The sequence below is a fragment of the Garra rufa genome, chromosome 11 (genome assembly GCF_049309525.1).
Source record: "Garra rufa chromosome 11, GarRuf1.0, whole genome shotgun sequence".
NCBI classification, from domain to species: domain Eukaryota; kingdom Metazoa; phylum Chordata; class Actinopteri; order Cypriniformes; family Cyprinidae; genus Garra; species Garra rufa.
The window spans coordinates 11,898,517-11,920,749 of NC_133371.1; the positions used below are offsets into that span (position 1 = coordinate 11,898,517).

Genomic DNA, 22,233 nt, shown 5'->3' on the forward strand with positions numbered 1-22,233 from the left:
AAAAAGGTAAAACAGTGATGTAAGACAATTTTGAAGTTGGAGGAGAAAATGAGATGGAAATTTTCAACATAACCTAACTGTCATGAACCGAAACATATAGAGTTCACCCAGAGCTAGACAAGACTCTTCTTCCTCTGTTTAGAGCTCTTTAAAGCTGCGTTTAAACTGCATTTTGGAAGTTCAAACTCTGGGGCACCATAGAAGTCCATTATATGGAGAGAAATCCTGAAATGTTTTCCTCAAAAATCATAATTTCTTTACGAAATTATATAAAGAAAGTCATTAACATCTCGGATGACAAGGAGGTGAGTACATTATCTGCATATTTGTTCTGGAAGTGAACTATTCCTTTAACACGTCAGACTGGTGTATTGCCTAAATCAGTGTATGGTTGTACTACAGTATAATAGATTCTCATTGCTATTAAAATGCATTGCTTTTAAAAAATGTTAGCGGTTCCTTCATAGTAATGTTTTTGTGCAGTGTAATTATGAATTATTTTCTTGAATACAGATCATACATATGAAAAAAAAAACTGTAATAGATGCAGTTGCCTTGAAGGAAGAATTGTAAATGTTTCCCTAGCGGCAACTACAGAAGGAGCAATCAGCGAATATTCTGTGTCTATAACAGAGCAGCTCTCAGTGTGCAGTCGGTTCCGGCCTGTTCTCATACACAATACGTGGGATTTCACAAGCTTAACCACCTGAGGTTCATGTCTACTCCAAGTGCTCTCTGTCTGGTTTCTCAAGTGTGTGTGTATGTGTGTGTGTGGGTGTGTGGGTGTGTGAGGTGAGGGAGCGTGTCTTTGAGACGAGGTGAGCGTGTGGGTGGCTGGTTTGCTGTTTTGTTGCGATTGTGTGGGTAGGGATAATGCACTTTTCGAGTTGTCGAAGAATGAATGTGTGTGGATTTGTTGGATTCTGAGTCAACGCAGTTAACCTGTCAGTCGCTACAATGCCATTGTTGTTTAAGAAAAACGTTGACTGTTGCATGACTTCAGCAGCTAGTGAAGTATCAGTATTAGTCTTAGGGTTATGATTATTTGTTTCACTTCTCTGTTTACTTGTCATCTCTAATTATCATCATCTAGCTACTTAAAGTATTTGCAGTACTACTGCTTAAAAGGAAAGGTCATCTGAAATGATTCTGTCATCAGAACCTGACCTTCTTGTTGTTTCAAGCCCAATGATTGACTTCCCGTGAAACGCAAAAGCAGGAAATTTAACAAAATATTCAAGATGTTAGTTTCCATACTGTGTGGAAAACAACATATAAAACCAAGTGTCCTAATATAGTGTTGGAGTTCCCTATAAAAGATTTAACTTAGTCTAAATCTAAATTTCGATTCAGAAAGCATTGTAATTTTCCCAGAATATACATTTGTACATAGAGTTGTTTGTCCATGATTTCGAATCTCTTTTGAGCATAATGCCTGTAAACCCCTCCCTTCCATAAACCTACTCTGCTCTGATTGGTCAGCTGGCTAAGCCTGTTGTGATTGGCACAGGGAGGAGTACTTTAACAAGTTCTGTGTTACCTAGTCTATGGTTGTTTGATGTCGCGGGTTGAAGCGACCCCAATAGCGTCATATTTAGCCCCTGGAATGCTAATTTACCAGGGGAATCCTGACGAAAAGCATGTATTTTACACCCCGGAATGCGATTTTTAATGAGGGACCCCCCCCCCCCTCGAAACGTGATTGGGCTAGTTTTGAGTAGCAATTAGGAAGGGATTTTGTTGGGACAACCTGGCAACCCAAAAAAGCATGCACCTTAACATAAAACAATAATATAGTGCTCAGACAGTCACATTTTGATATTTGTGTCACATAACCAGCCCAGTTTTTTCTGTCAAAGTAAACTTGCTCATTAGCGCACCCGGTAGAGTATTACACTTGTAATGTGAAGCGCTCAATTTGAGTCGAGTGAAACACGAGTCATGATAATAAAGCTCAAAGATTAGTAGAAGCAACAGAAAATTACATTTGCTTCAGCAAATGTGTTTTCATCCCACATTTGCTTTTGTTATCACTATCGGTTATGTTCAAACGGCATTTCCTTCCTGAATGGCTGCAGTACGTATGATGTTACCTAAAATGTAAATTTTTGGATAAAACTAAATATACTTTTAGTGCCTCTCAGTGAACTTTTCACTTTTAATGTGTCACAAAATGTGCAAGAAGCAAAGTGAAATCACTCGTTCAACACTTTTTTTCTCTCTCTCTATGGAATTATAATAAAATATGCAAGTCTACTTGATAAGAAGAACTGCTTATTTTTAAAGGTGTTTCTTTCTTTATTATCATATCAGGCTGCATTAATGTCACATTTTGACTTTATGTTCCTCAAAAATCCTCAACATTTAAATGAACAGCTTGGACATTCTGCAGAACTTCTCCTTTTGTCCTCCACTGAAAAAAAAGGAGGTTACTCAGGTTTCGAAAGACACAAGGGTGCGTAAATCAGGCCAGAATTTTCATTTTTGAGTGAGCTAATCCTTTAACATTTCTTTAGGCCACTAGCTGTCCTTTTTTCCCTTTATATCTTGTCCAAGTCTTGCTGGAACAGACACCAATCATTATCCCTGGAAACCCTTCTTCTAGCCATGGGCTAAGAAAGAGAGCGTCAAAAAACAAGAGAAGAGAAGCGTTTGTTTGATGTTTGCCAAGAAGAGAAGAGCCAGTGTCCAACATGGCCGCTAACATGCTTCCGCCTCAGCTGTACGCCGGAATAACCGGAGGCGAACTTTAACCGAGCATTAGAATTCCTGTCCATACTGAGCTTCGACTCCGGCAGCCAAGGGAACCAAGAGATGCTCGTTTTTACTCATTTTCTTTTTCTGCCCAAGAACAGCATGCATCCATGCTAGTTAGCACTTCTGAAATTTAATAACAAAGACCTCCTGAGTGACGATAATTTGATATGAATCTCGTTCTCTTCCTCCTCGCTTCTTGAGGAAACATCGGGCATTCGGCTGAATCAGCCTTCAGAAAGAAGGAAAAGACTCATATAACCAGTCTATTCACATCGGCAAGGCCAGACCAAGACGTTGCACAATAGAATTCATTTCCTCAGTGTGGCTATAGACATACAAGGTCTCATGGATGGGTATGTGAAGTTAACATGTATAGATTGCAGATGTCTGGAGTGTTTTCACACAAAGCTTCCTCTAGTGTATAGGTGTCCTTGTGTTCTCTCTGCATATCTTTCTTTCAAACACACACCTGAGAGTTGTTGGGCGTAGGTAAAATCACCAATCAAAATAAGTGTTTACTTGCTGTGAGGTCTGTGAGTTCGGTTGAGGTGAGTGTTTTTTCGTCCAGAGGCAAAACACTTCCATTCTGCAGCTTTTTTTTAATGTGAGACATGAGAGCGTCTGCAACTGTTGTGTGCTTTATGCCTTGATGATTTGCACCGTGTCCTCCTTGCCTCCGTCCTCTGGCGAAATAGCACACGTCCTACAGAACAGTTCAAGTCCTCAGGCGATCCACCACTAAACAACTGTGACAACAGCATTGACGTAAAAGTCACAAACACCTCAGTCCTACACTCCATCTAATGTTGACTAAAAATATATAGAAATATTATGTTTAGCTTAATAATATTCATTACTTATTTCACCTTGGTTTTCTAATCTTGCTTTTCAGAAACTGTTTTTTCCTGGGTCAATGGCAATTTATTCGAAAATGTAATTAATAAATCTAATGACTTGAATACACATCTGCTATGATAAGCACAGTTTAATTAAAATTATTTTTGGTATTTTTGAGGGGTTTAAAGACAAAAAATTCAGGTTGATACAACTGATACAACTGTCAAAATGAAGAAAAAAAAAACTAATTTAGAGATTGAAATAGTGTAAAAGAAAACACTACTTATTATTATTTATCATTTTAAAAAGTAATTTGGTGTGACCAACACAAACCTACTGACCAGTAAATGCCATGCATCAAAAAATAATATTTCTGAATGAATAATTCATGAAATTGAGGGATGACCTTTGAAAAATATATTGAAAACTGTTTGCAAAATTATTATTTAGATGAAAAAAATGTCCACTTTGAAATTTATTGAATTTACTAGGAAAACAGCAAGTAACATATGAACTTTAAACATAAAATTCTGAAGTAGAAAGACTCAAATACTATTTTCTTGTAAAAACTTATGAAAAAAAAACTTTTGTAATAAAATCTCTTGTAGTTACATTACATCACATTTATTTATTTATTTATTTATTTATTTATTTATTTATTTAATGAGACCAGCATGAGCAGAAAGAGCACATTTCTGAAAATTTGGCACATTACATTTTTAAGACTTTTCTTTTTCTTCACCGTGGACACACTTATATGCTGCTGACTGTTTCTTTCTGAACCAAGGAGGTCTATAATAGCTGCAGAAGTCATCCATTAGCATTCCCACTGGTCTCAATGGCAGTTGCTTGGCTGGATACAGCTTGTGCTCAGAGGGGCTGATGATGAAGATGATGATGATAAAGCAATTACCAGTGCTAATAGCATTTAATGTTAGGCAGTGAGAGTGGATTAGCATGACTGCGCCTCAATCCTATTTCTGACGTGTCCTGTGTTTGACAGTCTAAGCCGCGTGTCTTCGGAGGCCTCAGTGCACGCGAGGCTCAGGCTGAGCGAAAGAGGATGGAGGGCTTGAGACAGCGAAGGACGGAGAGAGGGTGTTTGCTGTTGGTATAATCGGAGTGACATACAGGCCCTGGCAGCCATGGTAGCGGTGACTGCAAGGGAAGGCAGCACTGATGGATCTGTCAGGCGCGTGTCCGCTGAGCGTGTCACGGCACACGTGTGTCGCTGTCCCTCCTCTGTCCATCACACTGCCGGTTTGTTTGGCTAGAGAAAGACGAATAGTTTTGTGGGTGATAAGGTGCACTAGAAACAGAGTGAATGTGTGTGAATGTCAATGTTGTCTGTATAACTGGGACAGGAGAATGTTTTTATTTTTTTAAGAATTTAAGATTTGGCTTCCTTTCAGTTCTTTGAGAATTTGAAATGAAGTGGCTACTCACCACGGGACGTTGAAATGAAAATTGGTTTGGAGCAATGGAAAGACAAATGTACAATATAGTCCAACATGACAAAATATTAATAACAATATGATTAATTTAGACAAAACTCTGCTGTGTTTCCCAAAAGCATAATAAGCCTAAGTTGATTTTAGAACTATTGTCACAAATAGAGCTACGATCATCTTAGGCTTACAATGCTTTTGGGAAATGCAGCCCTGGTTGTTCTCTGATGAGTAGAATGTTATTTTTCTCAAATTAGTAGTTATATTTTTTCATAGAAATGGCTATCATGACTATACAAAGAGATTCTAATTTAATTTTAATCACCACAAAATGTTCACCACATAATTTTCAGATACACTGAAAAAAAAATGGAATTTTCACTCAGAAATTGCTGGTAAAAAGCCAGTAACACATTGAATTAATGGTGAAATTATGTATTAAGTAGAAAAACTGACAATGTATTTTCTTGTAAAACATACTATTATGTAATACAACTTTTTTTACAATATAAATAAAAATAAAATGCTGACATAAAAAAATGATTATAAGCACGTTGGGGGTTTAATAAACATTAGTGTATACATATGTCTTTGTTTTTTTTTTTTGTTTTTTGTTTTTTTGTCCTGAACAGTTAAACTTCCCACTGTTCTTCAGAACAATCCTTCAGGTCCCACAATTGCTGTTTTTTTTCCAGCATTTTTGTGTATTTTAATTCTTTCCAACAATGACTGTATGATTTTGAGATCCATCTTTTCACACTAAGGACAGCTGAGGGACTCATGCAACTATTACAGAAGGTTCAAGCCGCTCACTGATGCTTTAGAAGGAAACACGATGCATTAAGAGCCAGGGGTGAAAACTTTTGGAATTTGAAGATCAGGGTCAATTTAACTTATTTTGTCTTCTGGGAAACATGTAACTATCTTATGTAGCCTCTGAAGTGCAGTACCAAATGAAAAAATATGATATTTAGGCAAAATAGGAAAAATGTACACACCTCCATTCTGTTCAAAAGTTTTCACCCCCCGGCTCTTAATGCATCGTGTTTCCTTCTGGGGCATCAGTGAGAACCTTCTGTAATAGTTGCATTTGAGTCCCTCAGTTGTCCTCAGTGTGAAAAGATGGATTTCAAAAGCATACATTCATTGTTGGAAAGGGTTCAAATACACAAAAATGCTGGAAAACCAAAGAATTTGTAGGACCAGGAGAATTTTTCTGAAGAACAGCGGGGTAAATTATACTAATTTCATTCTAAATTTACCGGTTCACCAGTTATATGGTTTTCTTTCCCCCCAAAAAAATTCAGATTAGATTTATTTGGAGTTACAGTACACCCTGTTTTCTGCCTGAACGAAAAGTCAACTGAAAGACATTCTGTCTGCTGTACAGAGGGATGGGTTAAGTTATGTGTTTCTGAAGTCTGATGGTGTGTGTCTTTTGCAGAGAGAGGTTGACTTTATAGGCTATTAGATATCTCATAAACATTATGGATCTCCATTGCAAGTGAATATTCAGCAAAGACATAAACACGTTGTGAAATGTGAGATCTGTCATGTAAATTCAGCTACAGGACGAATAAGTCATTGTGAATTTCATAGCGTAACATAAACTTGGCTCGCTATTTAAATGATAAAGACTGTAATGTATATATATAGTATATACTGTACCAGGGTTATTACAGTTAACTAAAACTAAAACCATAACAAAACACACACAAACACACATGTATTTCAAATTCTAAATGTTACAGTATTTCAATGAAACTGGTTTATACATGTATATATTATTATATATTCATACATATATACATTGCAGCACAAAGGTAATAACTCTAACTCTAGCACCAACATGTACTCAGTTCATAAATCATGTTGCAATCCATGAATCCATAACACTGTAGTTTATGGCTGTTTGCTAACAGAAGGAGGCGTTTTATCGATTAACGGTTCATTTTGTTGAAAGCTCTGTCAAAACATTGGGCACAAACATGTGCCACAACACCTTCATCTGTGAAATACTCACCTTTGAGCTTTAATGTGCAGGCGATGTTAATGCGTGCAGGTCTGGACGCCCTGTATTTAATGCACAGCAAAGGCTAATTGCCAGGCGAACGTATACTCAACCCATTCTCGTTTAAAACCACAACAGCCTGCAATTATTCAACACTCAAACAGTCAAAGTACAGTGCATCTCGACCAGATCCAAACCTCCCATCTGTGTACATTAAAATCAGGGATAATTGGACAGTATAGGCTGCTAGAGAACAAAGCTGGCAAAGTCAATCAGGAGTGAATAGTCAGTCATCCTGTGAAACTATAATGTGGTAATGTTGCACTGAGGTTGGTTGGGTAACAAGCATGCTAGCACAGTCTGACTGTGATTTTTTTTTGATAGCCAAGTGAAAGGAGCCAGTCCTCTGTGGGAACCGGGTCAGCGAGGGTGAAGAAGTGAAGAGGTCTCTCTTTGTTTAAATATCACAGCCTACTTCTGCTGTTTACTCGGCGGTAAATGAGCAAAGAATGTCTGAGCAGGAGGGAGAGAATTGCGAGAGGGACTAAGGGAGGAACAGCAGAGCATGGCCACAATCATAATGCATCTTTTTTTGGGCAGGTCAGAGACCTCTGTGTAATCTACATAACATTAGAGAATAACACACACACACACACACACACACACACCTCAGATGAACATTTCATTGCTCTTTCACAGCTCACTTCTCTGGTGTGTTGCATTGTAACCTCAGGAGAAATAAAAATAGACATGTAGTTCACAGATGATGTGAAGAGCACAGCTCAGATCATTTGGATTTGGAAGATATTGATGAGTAATATTCGTCTATATTTTAAAATCTCTTGACTTTAATGTGTTGGCAAATGTTGTTGTGTAAAAATCTCTTTGCTATAGAGAATAGACTTAGATATTACATAGATGTATTTCTTACAGGCTGATTCAAGATTTGTGTGGTTCAAATGATTAATTAGTATATGTTTACAGCTAAGCTGATTATTAGAGACCCTCAGAATTGCCGTGTTCTTTCATTAAATTATTTATTTCAGAGTCCTACCGCTGAGAACAAGCTGTATTTTAATCTCACAGTCGATTTTGTCCTGATTTCCTTAAATAAGGGCATGGAGCGAGAGTCTATCCTACCTTGCAGCTATTTCTCAATGATAATAAATCCCTGATGGAACGAACAAAATATGCTGAACCATTGTCATAGGAAACCAAAAAGGACACATTTTTAAGATTTCTTGCACAGCTACAGTTGAATGGCTTCTCATTGCAGTAGCATTTTGCAGGTCTACAGTAACTACAGTAATAGCAACGTGTGCATGTCTTCCTGTGTTCATTTTCAGGGATGTCTTAATTCTGGCCAATTCTAGCTTACACTTATTGTACAGTGCATTGAATTTGACCTTTTAACCTTTATACCACCCACCAGAGCATTTGATGACATCCATAAATATTGCATGATATCTTGCGTCTTTCCATTTGCAATGCATTTGTATTGATTTTTTCTATCTGACAAATCTGTTTGTCTATAAACCACCTCCACTGTACTGTCATTTGGTCTTGATAGTCGCCAAAAAATGCCACTGCTGAATATCTAGATGAACAATTATGACTCCCTGTTCATACAGGTCATATTCATCAGCACTGCTATTAACTGGTTATATCAAAGTCTCTTCTGCTCACCAAGCCTGCATTTATTTGATCCAAAGTAGAGCAAAAACAGTAAAATTTTGAAATAATTTTACTATTTAAAATGTATTTCAATATATGTAATTTAAACAGTTGAGTATTTTTTTTTCCAGGATTCTTTCATTACATTTCATTTATTTATTTATTCTCTTTTCATGGTAATGCAACATAAAATACCACAACAATCCAACAATACAACAAACAAACAAACCATGAAAAAAAAGAGAATAGGAGTAGGATGAAGAAAACAATCTTATAGACTCCTACCCCATTCTTGTATTTTAAAATTTACAAAATAAATTGGATTAGATGACCTCACAGACATAAAAAAAAAAAAATCCATCCAATGATATTAATTCTGCTTACATAACAAGGGAACAAACAAACAAAAATAATACAATAATAATAATTCTGACAACAAAAACGAATCATTGACCCTCTTCTTTGTACAAAATAAATATCTTCTGTTTATACTTATATTTAAATCGCAAAATATTTGAACAACATTTTAGATCATTTTCTAATGAATTCCATCTTTTCACACCAGAAACTGAGACACACATTTGTTTAAGAGTATTTCCAGCAAAAGGTTGTTTAAAGTCATTATTTCTTCTACTTGTCTCACTATTCACAGTAAAGAGAGTTTGCAATCCATCTGGTAACATACAATGTTTTGCTTTATGAACTACTAATAAAGTTTGCAAAGAAACCAGATCCCTCAATTTAAGTAATCCTGACCTCAGAAACAATCTTGTAGTATGTTCTCTTGGAGCAACTCCATTGATTACTCTTATGGCCCTTTTTCTTTGATGAATAGAAAGATCGAAAGATCAGCGTTTATCTGAAAAATAAATAAATAAATAAATAAATAAAACAAAAACAAAAACTGTTGTAACATTATACACAATACCATTCAAAAGCTTGGAGTCAGTATGTTTTTTGGGAGGAGGGGGAAAGAAAGTAGAGAAATTAATACTTTTATTTAGCAATGATGATTTAAATTGATCAAAAGTGATGATAAATACATTTACAATGTTACAAAATATTTCTATTTTAGATAAATGCTGTTCTTCTGAGCTTTCTATTCATCAAAAAAAAAAACCTGAATAAAAAAAATCTACTCAGCTGTTTTCAACATAATAATTATAACAAATGTTTTTATTCAGAATATTAGAATGATTTCTGAAGGATCATGTGACTGGAGTAATGATGATAAAAATCCAGCTTTAAAATCGCAGGAATAAATAAAATTTTAAAATATATAGTAAAATTATTTTTAAATTTTACTGTTTTTGCTGTACTTTGTATCAAATAAATGCAGGCTTGGTGAGCAGAAGGTACTTTATTAGCAGAGCGATTACATTATTACAGTTAATTCACACATTCTTTTATTAATCTCTTTACACTGACATGCAGGTAATCAAATAAAGTATCGCTGTAACAATTAAAGCCTTTATGTATAATGCATTATAAGAGTATTCATAATGTAGGCTGCAATGCATTATATATTTTCATAAATAATTATTATAATTCATTATTAATTATATAATGTATTACAACTGTGGTTATTCACAAGATCATACAATGCATTAAGAGGTGCATTACCAAGCATAATTAATGCATTAAAATTACTTTTTATTACTTTTTTACTATATATAAAGGCTTGAAGTAAAGGGGGGAAGGGGGTTTGGGGTGTCCTTGTTACAGTATAATTATACATTTAAGTACTGAGTAATATTTATTAACTATATGTCCTTACTATATGATTAGGGTTGTGGTTTATCGTAAGGTTACTTGCATTCAATTATGCATAATTAATAGTTATTATTATAGTAAGTACATGTTACATGTAACAAGGACACCTTAAAACAAAGTGTTACCTTTTTGCAGTTTTAATTTAATTTAATTTTACATTGATCATTTCTAATTTAATTAAGTATTAGCTTTTTCATTTCACAAACCTCTGCAGTTCTTTAAGAACCCTGGTTTTGGGAACCCTGGCAAAGTATAATGTTCAATGCATTTCAAGATGTTGATAACTAAAAATCGAATATATTTTCTTTCTCTTTGCGTTTTTACATCAAAATAATTCTAAATTCAAATTAATGTGATAAACAAACTAGGTCAAACGTAATATAAAAGTAGTCCAATTAGATTACTTTAAATGTGTAATCCAATATATTATGTTACTAATAATTTTTTTAATGATTTGTAATAAACTAGACTACAATTTGTAATAACAACTATTTACAATTATTGATTAATGCTGACTTTGCATACTTTTTTTGTATTATTTGTAAATAGCAGCTTTATTCATGTTTTATGTCTGTAGTTTCCACACTCTTAGAAATAAAGGTGCTCTAAAAGGTTCTTCACAGCGATGCCATAGAAGAACCATTTTTGGTTCCACAAAGAACCACTCAGTCAAAGTTTCTCCTTCTTACCTTAATATACGTAATCTGAAGAACCTTCTTTCGCCACAAAGAACCTTTTGTGAAACAGAAAGGTTCTTCAGATGTTAAAGGTTCTTAATGGAACCATTTAGACAAAAAAGGTTCTTCTATGGCATTGTGAAGCACCTTTATTTTTAAGAGTGCATTATACACTTGTATACTGATACTCTAAAGTCATTAGAAAGTTAATAATGCATTATATGTGTTTGCTCTTCATTGGTAAGAGAAAAGCTTCAGCGCAGTAGGGGTTAATTTTTACACACTGTGTCAAATACCCACACAGCAGTGTGTGTCCTCTCTGAAATATTAATGAACCCTGCCAATATGCAGAGAGAGATGGACGCCAGAGTAAAATGTTGACCATGTTGACATTTTATCTTGGTTTAATTAGAAGCGCTGAGGTTTCCCACTGTATTTAAACCATGTTTCTGCACTGAAAGTCATTCATGCTTTGCAACAAATTCAACTGATATCTATTAATCCCATGCAGAATAAATCCATTTATTCTTGCCATAATGACACAACAAGGCAAAGTATCACGTTGTCAGCGTGTTCCTGGAATTAAACGCGGGCATGGGGCATCCTAAGGAGGCGCCTGCGTGTAATCGTTTCCCGATTTCCCTGTAATCCTGCTCATGCTCTGTTTGACTGGAAAAAAATATCCTGGTGCAATATTCGCAAGTCTGTCGTGACTTTCCATTTATACGTGGCTGGTTCGCTTGTCTATCGGAGCCAATGCATATGCGAGTGCATATACGTGCCTCTAAAAAGCCAGTGCAGCCTAAAGTGAGAGACTGTTTTAGTGCTCTTCTTAGTTAGTTGTCTGGATAATGGCTCTCTCTTGAGGGTTTCCGTGACTCTGTTTTCTGTGTGTAATGGAGAGAGGGGGCTTAAGCTCGCCTGAATGCATCACACTGCCGCTACACCATCTTGCACTCAAGCACTTCTGCGTTTTACTCCTGCCAGTCGACCCTTTTTTTTGGCCAAAATGAAGCTCAATGTTTCCCCCCACTGGTTGAAAGAGGTAAAATACTCGTAGTGATAGCCAAAGATGCCTCAAAGATTAGCACCAAGCCTGAACCTCTTGATATTCAGGATGGCTTTGCAGGCGGTGGGAAATAATTGCGTTTATGTGCTTTTACATAAAAGTTATTAAAATGGAATGGTATGCACAAGCAATAAACAAAGAGCCACAAATCAGATATTAGCATTTGTGCGAAAGCAATGGCATAGAATAATAATTCATATTCTCACGGCCATTTTTATCGCCCAGCCGTACCACATATGAATTTCCGGGGGGTAGAGGCTGGTGTCAAATATCCTGACTTTCGCACAGCGTAGGGCTATTAAAACCAGCTAGCTCCGAAGGAGACGTCCTCCAACTCTTTCTCTCTTTTTGTTGCGTTCTTGCTCATTGGTTTTGGTGTGAAACTATAGCCGCCCCTCCTCTCTCTCTCGCTCTCTCTCTTTTGCTCCCGTTGCAGATCCTGCATATGTTATGGAAGGCAGAGGCAGCAGTTTTATATAACACGGGAATAGATGCCTGCATTAACACATCCACACTGCATGATAATATCTAGCAATCTTGTGTTCAACATCAGATTTGGTGAAATTAAATAAGCAGTTTCTCAGCGGTGATGCACTAGAAACACCATCTTTATCCAAGCGTTAAAAGTACCTGAATTTTTTAAAGATAGAGTTCACCTAAAGATGAAAATTTTATCAGCATTAACTTACTCTCATGATATTTCAGACCTGTATGACTTTATTTTTCACAGAAGGTGATGTGTAGCAGAAGGTCTGAGATGCTGTTTTCCTATACAGTGGGAGTGGATGGGGATCTGGGGCTGTCAATCTCACTGATGGATAAAAAAAAAAAAAGCTCCATAAAGGCTGTTCATAGGATTTGTGCACTGTATTCCAAGTCTTCTGAAGCCATAGCTTTGTGTGAGGAATTTAATCAAAATTGGATATTAGTCTTCAGTGAGAATCTTGCTTGACAGCCACAGTCATCCTTCACTTCTATTGTGTGGAAAAAAAGCAGCTTGGACATTATGTTGTAAATTATCTGCTCAGTCAAAGAAAGAGACTTGTATGAGTGTTGGAAGACAATAATATAAAAGACAGTTCCTTGTGAGATCATGTTTAAAATAAGAAAGTCACATTTTGTAAAACACCTTTTTAGGCATGCAGTATTATCAAGATAGTTTAAACTAGCTGATCATAGAACTATGGATGCCTTTCAAGTGTACTGATAGCAAATATGTCTAATGCCGAGTTCAGACTACACGATTTTAGCCCCGATTTTGACTCGCCGACAGGTTCTGAGAAATCGCAGACAAATGCCCCGAAATCACAGGCAAATCGGTGCTCCTTCACGCAAGTGACAATCACACAGTGTGAACTATCAAAGACGCGATCTGAGAGAATCGCAGACGAGTCGCCAACACCTGTGAGATTTTTAGCATGCTAAATATCTGGACCTGTCGGCGATTCAAAATCATGCCGTGTGAAATGTGTTCTGACTGAAAATAACATTGGCGATTACCTACAGCCAATGAGAGCAACATCCAGGCCAGCTGAAAATTGGGGGAGGAGTTAGCATGGTTTCGGTTCAGAAAAGGGCTTCTTTTCTTTTTCTTCTTTTTGCTGCAAACATGCAATTTGTATGGCAAGCCTCTTTCGGGCTACCATTTTTAATAATAATCCCAGTTTCACGTGAGAACTCCGGTCTTGCAGGCGTGACCTCACGTTGTTTCCATGTCACTTCTCGCGTGTGTTTGGTTGTGAGACGTAGTTTGCGGACTGGGACAAAGTTGTCGGTGATTCTTCCTATTGTAAAGTCATGCAGTGTGAAACCCCCTGTCGCCAATCCATCTTGCAGTGTGAACACAGCAGCGACTGAATGCTACCTTAGATAGTCATGCAGTGTGAAAAGATCTGTGACACGACTACTTTGAAAATCGTGCAGTCTGAACTCGGCATTATTGAAAGTAATGGGTTAGTGCCTTCATAGCACCACTAAAGCTGGCCGCACACGATTTTAAGCCTGATTTCCCCGAATCAAGGCTTGTCGGAAACCATTTTTGGTCCAAAAAATCCTCTGTTGTGTAGTGTCATTATGATTATTTAACTGCTGCCGATTCAGACAGAGCATCCCGAATTCAAATTGTAAATATCAAACATAATACCCGCGATAGCCAACGAGATTGAGCAAGCGAAAATGCCACAAAAGCGGAATACATCTTTGAAAATCGTCTAGTGTGCGGTCAGTTCTAAGGTTTTAAATGAAAATTGAGTTTGTATCGCTTATTCTATTAATCCCTTTTAGAACCATTAATTTGCATCTTCTTATGGAAGCTTGTTTCCGCCACTGAATCAAAAAAAAAGGTTATTGCGATATTGCGATTCTCTTTTCTCAGAATTGTGTGATACAAACTAACAATTCTGACTATTTTTCTCAGAATTGTGAGATATAAACTCACAATTGCGAGTTATAAAGATATAACTCGCAATTCTGAGAAATGAAGTCAGAATTGTGTTATATAAACTCAATTCTGTGAACATATTAGTCTTTTTTTATCCTCAGAACTAGACTTTATAACTCGCAATTGCGAGTTTATATCTTACACTTCTGAGAAAAAAGTCAGAATTGCACATTTATAACTCGCAATTGTGCGTTTATATCTCACAGTTCTGAGAAAAAAAGTCATAATCGCGAGATGTAAACTCGCAATTGCGAGAAAAAAGTCAGAATTGTGAGAATAAAAAGTCCTACCTTGATTACCTTTTTTTTTGTTGTTCAGTGGCGGAAACGGGCTTCCGTATCTTCTGTATTTAATTTCTGGTTTTAAAAAATAGAAAAGAAAAAGAAAGTGTATAAATCTTTTTTGAGGATTTATGTCTATATATATATATATATATATATATATATATATATGGGCGTTTCTTCAACTAGGTGCACTTTTAGCCTTGAGAATTTGAAGGGAAAAAAAATGTCAAACGTCACATAACACAGTCTCATAAGTTTAAATAATTTGTCTAGTTTTAAGGTCTGTAAGAGGACAAACTTATATTATAAGAGAAATAGTTCATATTTTCTTTTTATTTTTGACCTGCAATAAACAAATGTGCATCTCAATATACAGCTGTTATTTAAAAAATAGAATAACTTTGGTTTTTATATTAAGTAGAGCATGGTTCATAAATTGTGGATAATTTTTTTTTTATGTGTGATGAGAACCTTTTAAATATTTTTTAAAAATGTGTGTGTGGTGGAAATGACATGGTGGTGGTGGAAATGACAGCGTATTGTGTAAATGACAAGAAATTAAGGTAAATTTAGGGAAGCTTCGTCCCAATGCTGGAACATGACTCTTTCTGGATTGAAACATTTGCAGTCATGCAAATCTATTCTCACAACCCATATAAATTGTACTTTGTAACCATAAATGTCATTTCCACCACAGAGGGCAGTGTGGTGGAAATGACTGTGGTGGAAATGACATTTCTGTAGTTTTTTGTGAAAAATGGAAGACAGCATCACTGACTGGCTTTGAATTAGTACTTAGTATTTCGTGTATGTAAAATACTCTTATTTAACTCAAAAATTTTTAGCTTTTTAATAACACCCTTGATGGTACAGTATGTGGTGGAAATGACGTAGAATAAATATATTCACTGATCAAGCAATATTTACTTTGATTTTTCTTCATTTGTTGTTGATGAAAATTTAAATTATATATATATATATATATATATATATATATATATATATATATATATATATATATATATATATATTTAGTTGTGAATTTTTTTATTTTGTTTGTGTTTATTTGTTTGTTTGTTTCTATTTCTTTTTTTTTTCATCTATATATGATAAAAGAATTGTAATTTTGGGTGCACTGTCCCTTTAAAAAAATCCAAACTGCAGTAAATAATTTTCTTACTTAGATTTGTTTGTCTTGTTTCCAGTTTCCAGGTGAGAAAGACCTTCTTGGAAAATACTTCTTTTTTAGATATTTTGGCAAGAAAAAAAAAAGTAAGAAAAGCATTTTTTTGCAGTGCAGTTACAAGTATGGATTCATACATAATATGCCAGTTTGCAACTGTAGATGTGGAAAACTTAGACATCATGTTGTTAGAAAATGGAAATATTTTAATGTGATTAGGGAAATGTGCACAGGGTGAGTGCAAGCCCACATTTGGCCATTTGCAAATTTTTTGATACATGCTAGTAGGTATAACTTCACCACCGGCTGCGATGTCTGCTCAGCTTTGCTTTATCACTGATTTGTGTCTTAATGTGTCCGACAATCTTTGCATGTTAAATAAAAACACTCTCTTGAACGTGCATGCGAGAGCATGAGACACTTTGTGTGTGTGTTTAGGAAGGTTATAGTTTGTCAAGAGAGACTCATAGACAGAGGGAAGAGACTCAGCATGAGAGATAAACTGTTTTCCTCTGTGCTCTGATTTCTGTAGGAGTGCACCCATGGAGCGACTGCTGCTGTGCCTGGCTCTGTTCTCTATGCCGTCCTATGCCATGCTGTGCCCCAAACGCTGCACCTGCCAGAATCTGCTGCCCTCGTACACCGTGCTGTGTGCCAAAACCGGCCTGCTCTTCATACCACCTAATATCGACCGGCAGACCGCTGAGCTGCGACTGATGGACAACTTCATCACCACCCTGCGCCACCAAGACTTCGCTAACATGAGCAGCCTCATACACCTCACACTCTCCCGCAACACCATCAGCCAGATCCGACCGTACGCCTTTGCTGACCTGCAGGATCTGCATGCGCTTCATCTGGATGCAAACCGGCTGACGGTGCTGGATGACACCCACTTGCAGGGGCTGGTTAATCTGCGCCACCTTATACTTGCAAACAACCAGCTACACAGCATCTCTGAAGGAGCTTTCCAAGACTTCCTAGAAACTCTTGAGGATCTCGACCTTTCTTATAACAATCTGGTGGACTTGCCATGGGACACTATAGCCATGCTAGCCAGCGTCAATACCCTCAGTTTGGACCACAATCTTATTGAGTTTGTTCCCGAAGGGATATTTTCGAATCTTCACAAACTGGCCCGACTGGATATGACATCCAACAAGTTGAAGAAGATCCCCCCAGATCCTCTATTTTTACGCATCCCAGTCTACGCCAAAATGAAAGGCTCACCACTGACTGCATTGGTACTGAGTTTCGGCGGGAACCCTTTGCATTGCAACTGCGAGCTGGTCTGGTTGCGACGCCTCACCCGGGAGGACGATCTGGAGACATGCGCGTCCCCGCGAGACTTGGCCGGCAAGTACTTTTGGACGATCCGTGAGGAGGAGTTTGTTTGCGAGCCACCTATGATCACCCGTCACACTTCCAAGATGTTCGTAATGGAGGGTCAAGAAGTTAGTTTGCGCTGCCGTTCTGTCGGAGACCCCGAGCCGACCGTCCACTGGGTCAGTCCAGATGGGAAGCTAATCGGCAACACCTCACGCACCGTATGCTACGAGAACGGCTCTTTGGATATCTTGACGGCCACAGTAAAGGACTCCGGCGTGTTCACCTGCATAGCCTCGAATGCAGCCGGCGAGGCCACGGCCCCTGTGGAATTAGTTGTGAACCCTTCGCCACATTATGACCCCAAACTAGAGCCTGAACCAGGACCCTCAGACATGCCGACCTCTATAAAGTCCAACAGCAGTGGTAGTGGTGGCCAGGCTCGAGCTGATCAGAGGGTCAGCGTCTCGGAAATAACCTCAAGCTCAGCGATGATCCGCTGGCCTCCTCAAAGCCACATCCCTGGAGTTCGCATGTACCAGATCCAGTACAACAGCTCTACCGACGACATCCTCATATACAGGTGAGTTTCATTACAGAATCTTGAGATAGATTCAAGTTTATCACTTTTCATAATACACACTGTTTCAAAGCAGCTTTACAGAAAAATACATATTTCAAGGTTACAGGAAGTATTCCATTTCAGTCAGAGATAAGTGTAGCAAAGTAATGCAAATGTGGAAGTGATATACAGCTACATGTTATGTGGTTAGTAATTCTCATGAATTCAGATAAACAAATGCAATAAATGCATTAGGTTTGTAATGTTACAACACATTCTCACTCCCAACTCGTCACATTATGATGCTTGGTCAGGACCCTTTGGCGTGTTTTTTTTTTTTTTTTGACGCACATGGTACCCCTTTAACATTATTTACACATTTATGAGCATGTAACCCAGCCCCTAAACCTACCATTTGTCAATAAAACACAGGATATAACAGGCAGATACAGCTACAGTCATAATTTATTCAAAAAATATTAATATTCCAAGTCTTCCTAGGCAAAACGAGTGATTTGAATGTGCTCAAATTCAAAAAATGCCTTCAGAAGAAGCCTTACGTCAGCCTTGGTTGTGAAATGCTATTGGCTCTTGTCTCCTGACCAGTTGTGTCATGCTACGGGAGTATTTTTTTTTTTTTTTTTTTGAATGAGATGTGAGCTTGTTAATGGAACAGGATAATTTTCAGCAATTAAAACCTTATGTTTCCCTCTCTTCTTCGCCTAAAGATATTGTATGACTTCAGAAGACTTGGAATGCAGCAGGACTTGTTTGTAATGCTTTGATACTGCTTGTTTATGGTCAGTTTTTGCAATAAATACCTGTGACTGCATGTATATTTGCCTGTTACGTGTTTTATATTGTTCAGAAGTGGGTACTGTAGGTTTAGGTTAGGGGTAGGGTTAGGTGCTTTAATTAAGACAAACAACTGAAAACAACTGAGGACCCTGCACATCAAAAACTGATGCTAAAAGCATACCCCTGTGCATCGAAAAATTATGCTAATTTAAGGGGTACCTTGAGCGTCAAAAAGTGACGCCAAGGAGTCCTGACCACGCATCGATATGTGACGAGTTGGGAGTGAGAATGTGTTCAATGTGAACAATATGTAAGGACTAACTGATGATGTGCCGTTGAATTATTAGAAAATAATGCACACCCTAGGTGGTGATCTGGCCATGGCGTGAAGCAAAGTGTGCAGCAGTGTTTTCTAATAATTCAATGGACTGGAGTCAATTATTCCACTTATCCTTCAGTTACCACACCTCAAAACATAAATCAGATGATATATTTCAAGGCAGTCATCTGATTTTTGTCCTTAAACACTGTTGTGAGTAGGATTCATTTCTTACGCATATGATCCAAAGCTTCCGTTGCTAATTCCAAAATGTCATTTTAGACCTAGTAAGTCTTCTGCCATTGTTGGCGTCATCTGAAATGACAATACGTTTTAGTTTTAGTTTTAGCTAGTTTGGTACATGAAGTTAAATGAGAAATGTTTTACTGGCAGTAATCATGTTTGTTATTGATACTAGAAATCTACAAGGACCTGAGCGGCATGTCAAAACTCATCAGTGCTAAATTGCTTTTATTTTAATCAATGAAGGTGTCTACACTAGAGGTTGACAGACGCCTCACTGGTATTTTTGATGTGCTGCTCAGGACACTTTATTATCCTTTTCTATGGAAAATAAAACGATTTTACTAATATTAATGTCATTTTTTGTTCTTTAATCAAGAGTTAGCTCATGGTTTTCTGCTCTCTGATCTACAAATTTAAATAAATTTTTGCTTCTACTTTATTCCCAGTTGCAGCAGTACCAACATTATAATAATAATAATTATATAAATAAAAGCTAAAAATACTTATTCACCCATTTTATTGTATGTGTAGTCCAGTATGGAGCTCAAAGTTGATTCTGTGTTAGTTAATGGTCTGGTTGATGAGCAAAAATATATTTCACTTTTTCTGAAGATTTATGAAAACATTGGAGTGTGACATGAAGATTGCACTAGTTTAATTATGTTATCTACTAGTTGCTTATAGTGATTAAATTTTAGTAGTAAAATACAGGCTGCTTGAGTGTCCAAATTGCTATGAAGTTTGTTGATGCAAAATCATGAATGCAAGATTTGCTGATTCCAAATTTTTGAAGGCTTTGTAGTAAAAATCTCAGCAATGTCTTCTTTCCTAGTGCATTTTTTGAGAGAGCACTGTGGACGGTCTATCCCCCCAAATGGGTTTTGAGTCTGGGTAATTCTGCATTAGATAAACAAATTGATTCTGTCTTTGTTCAAAGGCAAAGGCTGGCATCCGAGACTGGGGATGTTAATGGCTTATGGCGGAATCCTATTCAGATAGGGGATGAAACATTGCAATTCCTCTGATGAATACAAATGGACCTCGATGATTGCCAGCCAACAAAGACGCAATAATATCATGAATGCAATATATGAAATACAAGTACGTATTTTTTGGGTGCTAATGAAAGGACCAGCTGTTTTAGGATATATGCTCTACATGTCAGAAAGCTCTTGAAGGATTTTCATTAGCGCTCAGACAGATTGGCTTCCACGGTAATAGTTTCAGCCTGATGCAATTCAAGCTGAATTTTGCAAAGCAGGATCCACGAGCAGACACATTGACAACCTTCAATAAATCACAGAGCTTGAGGTGCAATGAGGAAGACAATAATAACAGAATAACAATAGAAGCTGTGTGTCGAGTGCTTGCCCCCGTTTCAGATGCTCCTGACGGATTACAATGAAGGCGTATTTGCATTGATATTCAAAACCCAATTCTTTGCTTTGTAAAATATTGAGAGGACAAGGAAATCTTTGTGCTGATGCCCTATATTTTTGGGTTGTGTATCATTGTCAACACCCCATGCAGAAATGACTACATTAATGTTCCTTTTTAGCATTCAGACGTGGCCCCACCGCCCATGATTTCTCATTGAAGGGATCTGTAAGGATGTAATTAACTCTGCAATAATCCCTGTGGATAGATTAAGAAAGAAGAAAAGATACATACAGAAAGCAATTTGCTATTAATTATGGAAAAGGCAAGGGGAGTTCTTTGGTTTATAGAGCTGCAGAGTAATCTAAAAGTCTTTCAGAATCAATTAAGAATGCATGCACCTAGACTCCCGCTTGACAGCGGCCCGGGTTGGAGTACAGATGACTTCGAGATGGTGGCTGAGAAAGTGAGACCAGGGCGAGAATATAGAGTGTAAACCTTGAGTCAAAAAGACAGGTTAAATTTGAAGTGATGTCTCGGTGAAAGAGCGCTGGAGGCACAGTTTGCGTGGTGCCAAATGAAGACCTGAATGAAGTGCAAGGTGTGGTGTCAGATGGAGTACATTTACATCAGCTTGCATTCTCTTGGCAGATGCTCTCGTAAAGGAACAGGTCACCCAAAAATGAAAATTTGCTGTTAATTTACTCACCATGGGCCAAGATGTAGGTTGCATTTTTTTCTAGTAAACAGTAAAGATGATGTTTAGCTGAAACCGTGGTGATTCATAAAATGCAAGTGAATGTCTACCGTCACTTTCAGTTTCAAAAAAGTATATAAGGCAACACAAAATTAATACCGGTGGCTCCTGATGGTAACACTATATTGAGGTCTTATGAAGTGAAACGGTCGGTCTGTGCAAGAAACAAAACATTATTTACAACATTGTTACCTGTGTTACCCAGATTTTTTTTTTTAATTACCTGAACTTAAAGGTTCTTCCAAAAATATTCTATCATGATTGGCTCACCCTCAAGTTGTTAAAAACCTGCTTGAGTTTGTTTCCTCTGCTAGAAAGGAGATTTTTTCAAGAAGTTCAAACACTTGCTGGTAGCCATTGACATATTTTTTTTTTCATACTAAAATGTCAATAGCTACTGTTAACTCTCTACATTTTTCAAAATATCTATATTCAACAGAACAAACAGACTCAAACAGGTTTGTAATAAGTGAAGGGTGACTAAATGATGACAGAATTTTACATTTTTGGTTGAACTTTCCCTATGCTTTTTGACCCACTAAACTGGGGGACTTTGTTATACATTGTTATATGTAGTTTCATAATTCTATTGTCTGTTTTTGACCATCCTATATTTTTGGATAAAATAAAGATCATGTTCCATGAAGATAATTTGTAAATTTCCTACCGTAAATATATCAAAACTTATTTTATGA

General features: G+C 37.1%; 1 protein-coding gene across 1 annotated transcript; it reads left to right on the forward strand.

The window, feature by feature from the left end:
- The first annotated feature begins 16,684 nt into the window (after positions 1–16,684).
- LOC141345872 (leucine-rich repeat and fibronectin type III domain-containing protein 1-like protein) lies at positions 16,685–18,066 on the forward strand. Its single transcript, XM_073850795.1, has one exon. It carries the CDS (start codon positions 16,696–16,698, stop codon positions 18,064–18,066), a length of 1,371 nt encoding a protein of 456 aa, XP_073706896.1. The 5' UTR covers positions 16,685–16,695.
- Positions 18,067–22,233: the final 4,167 nt, after the last annotated feature.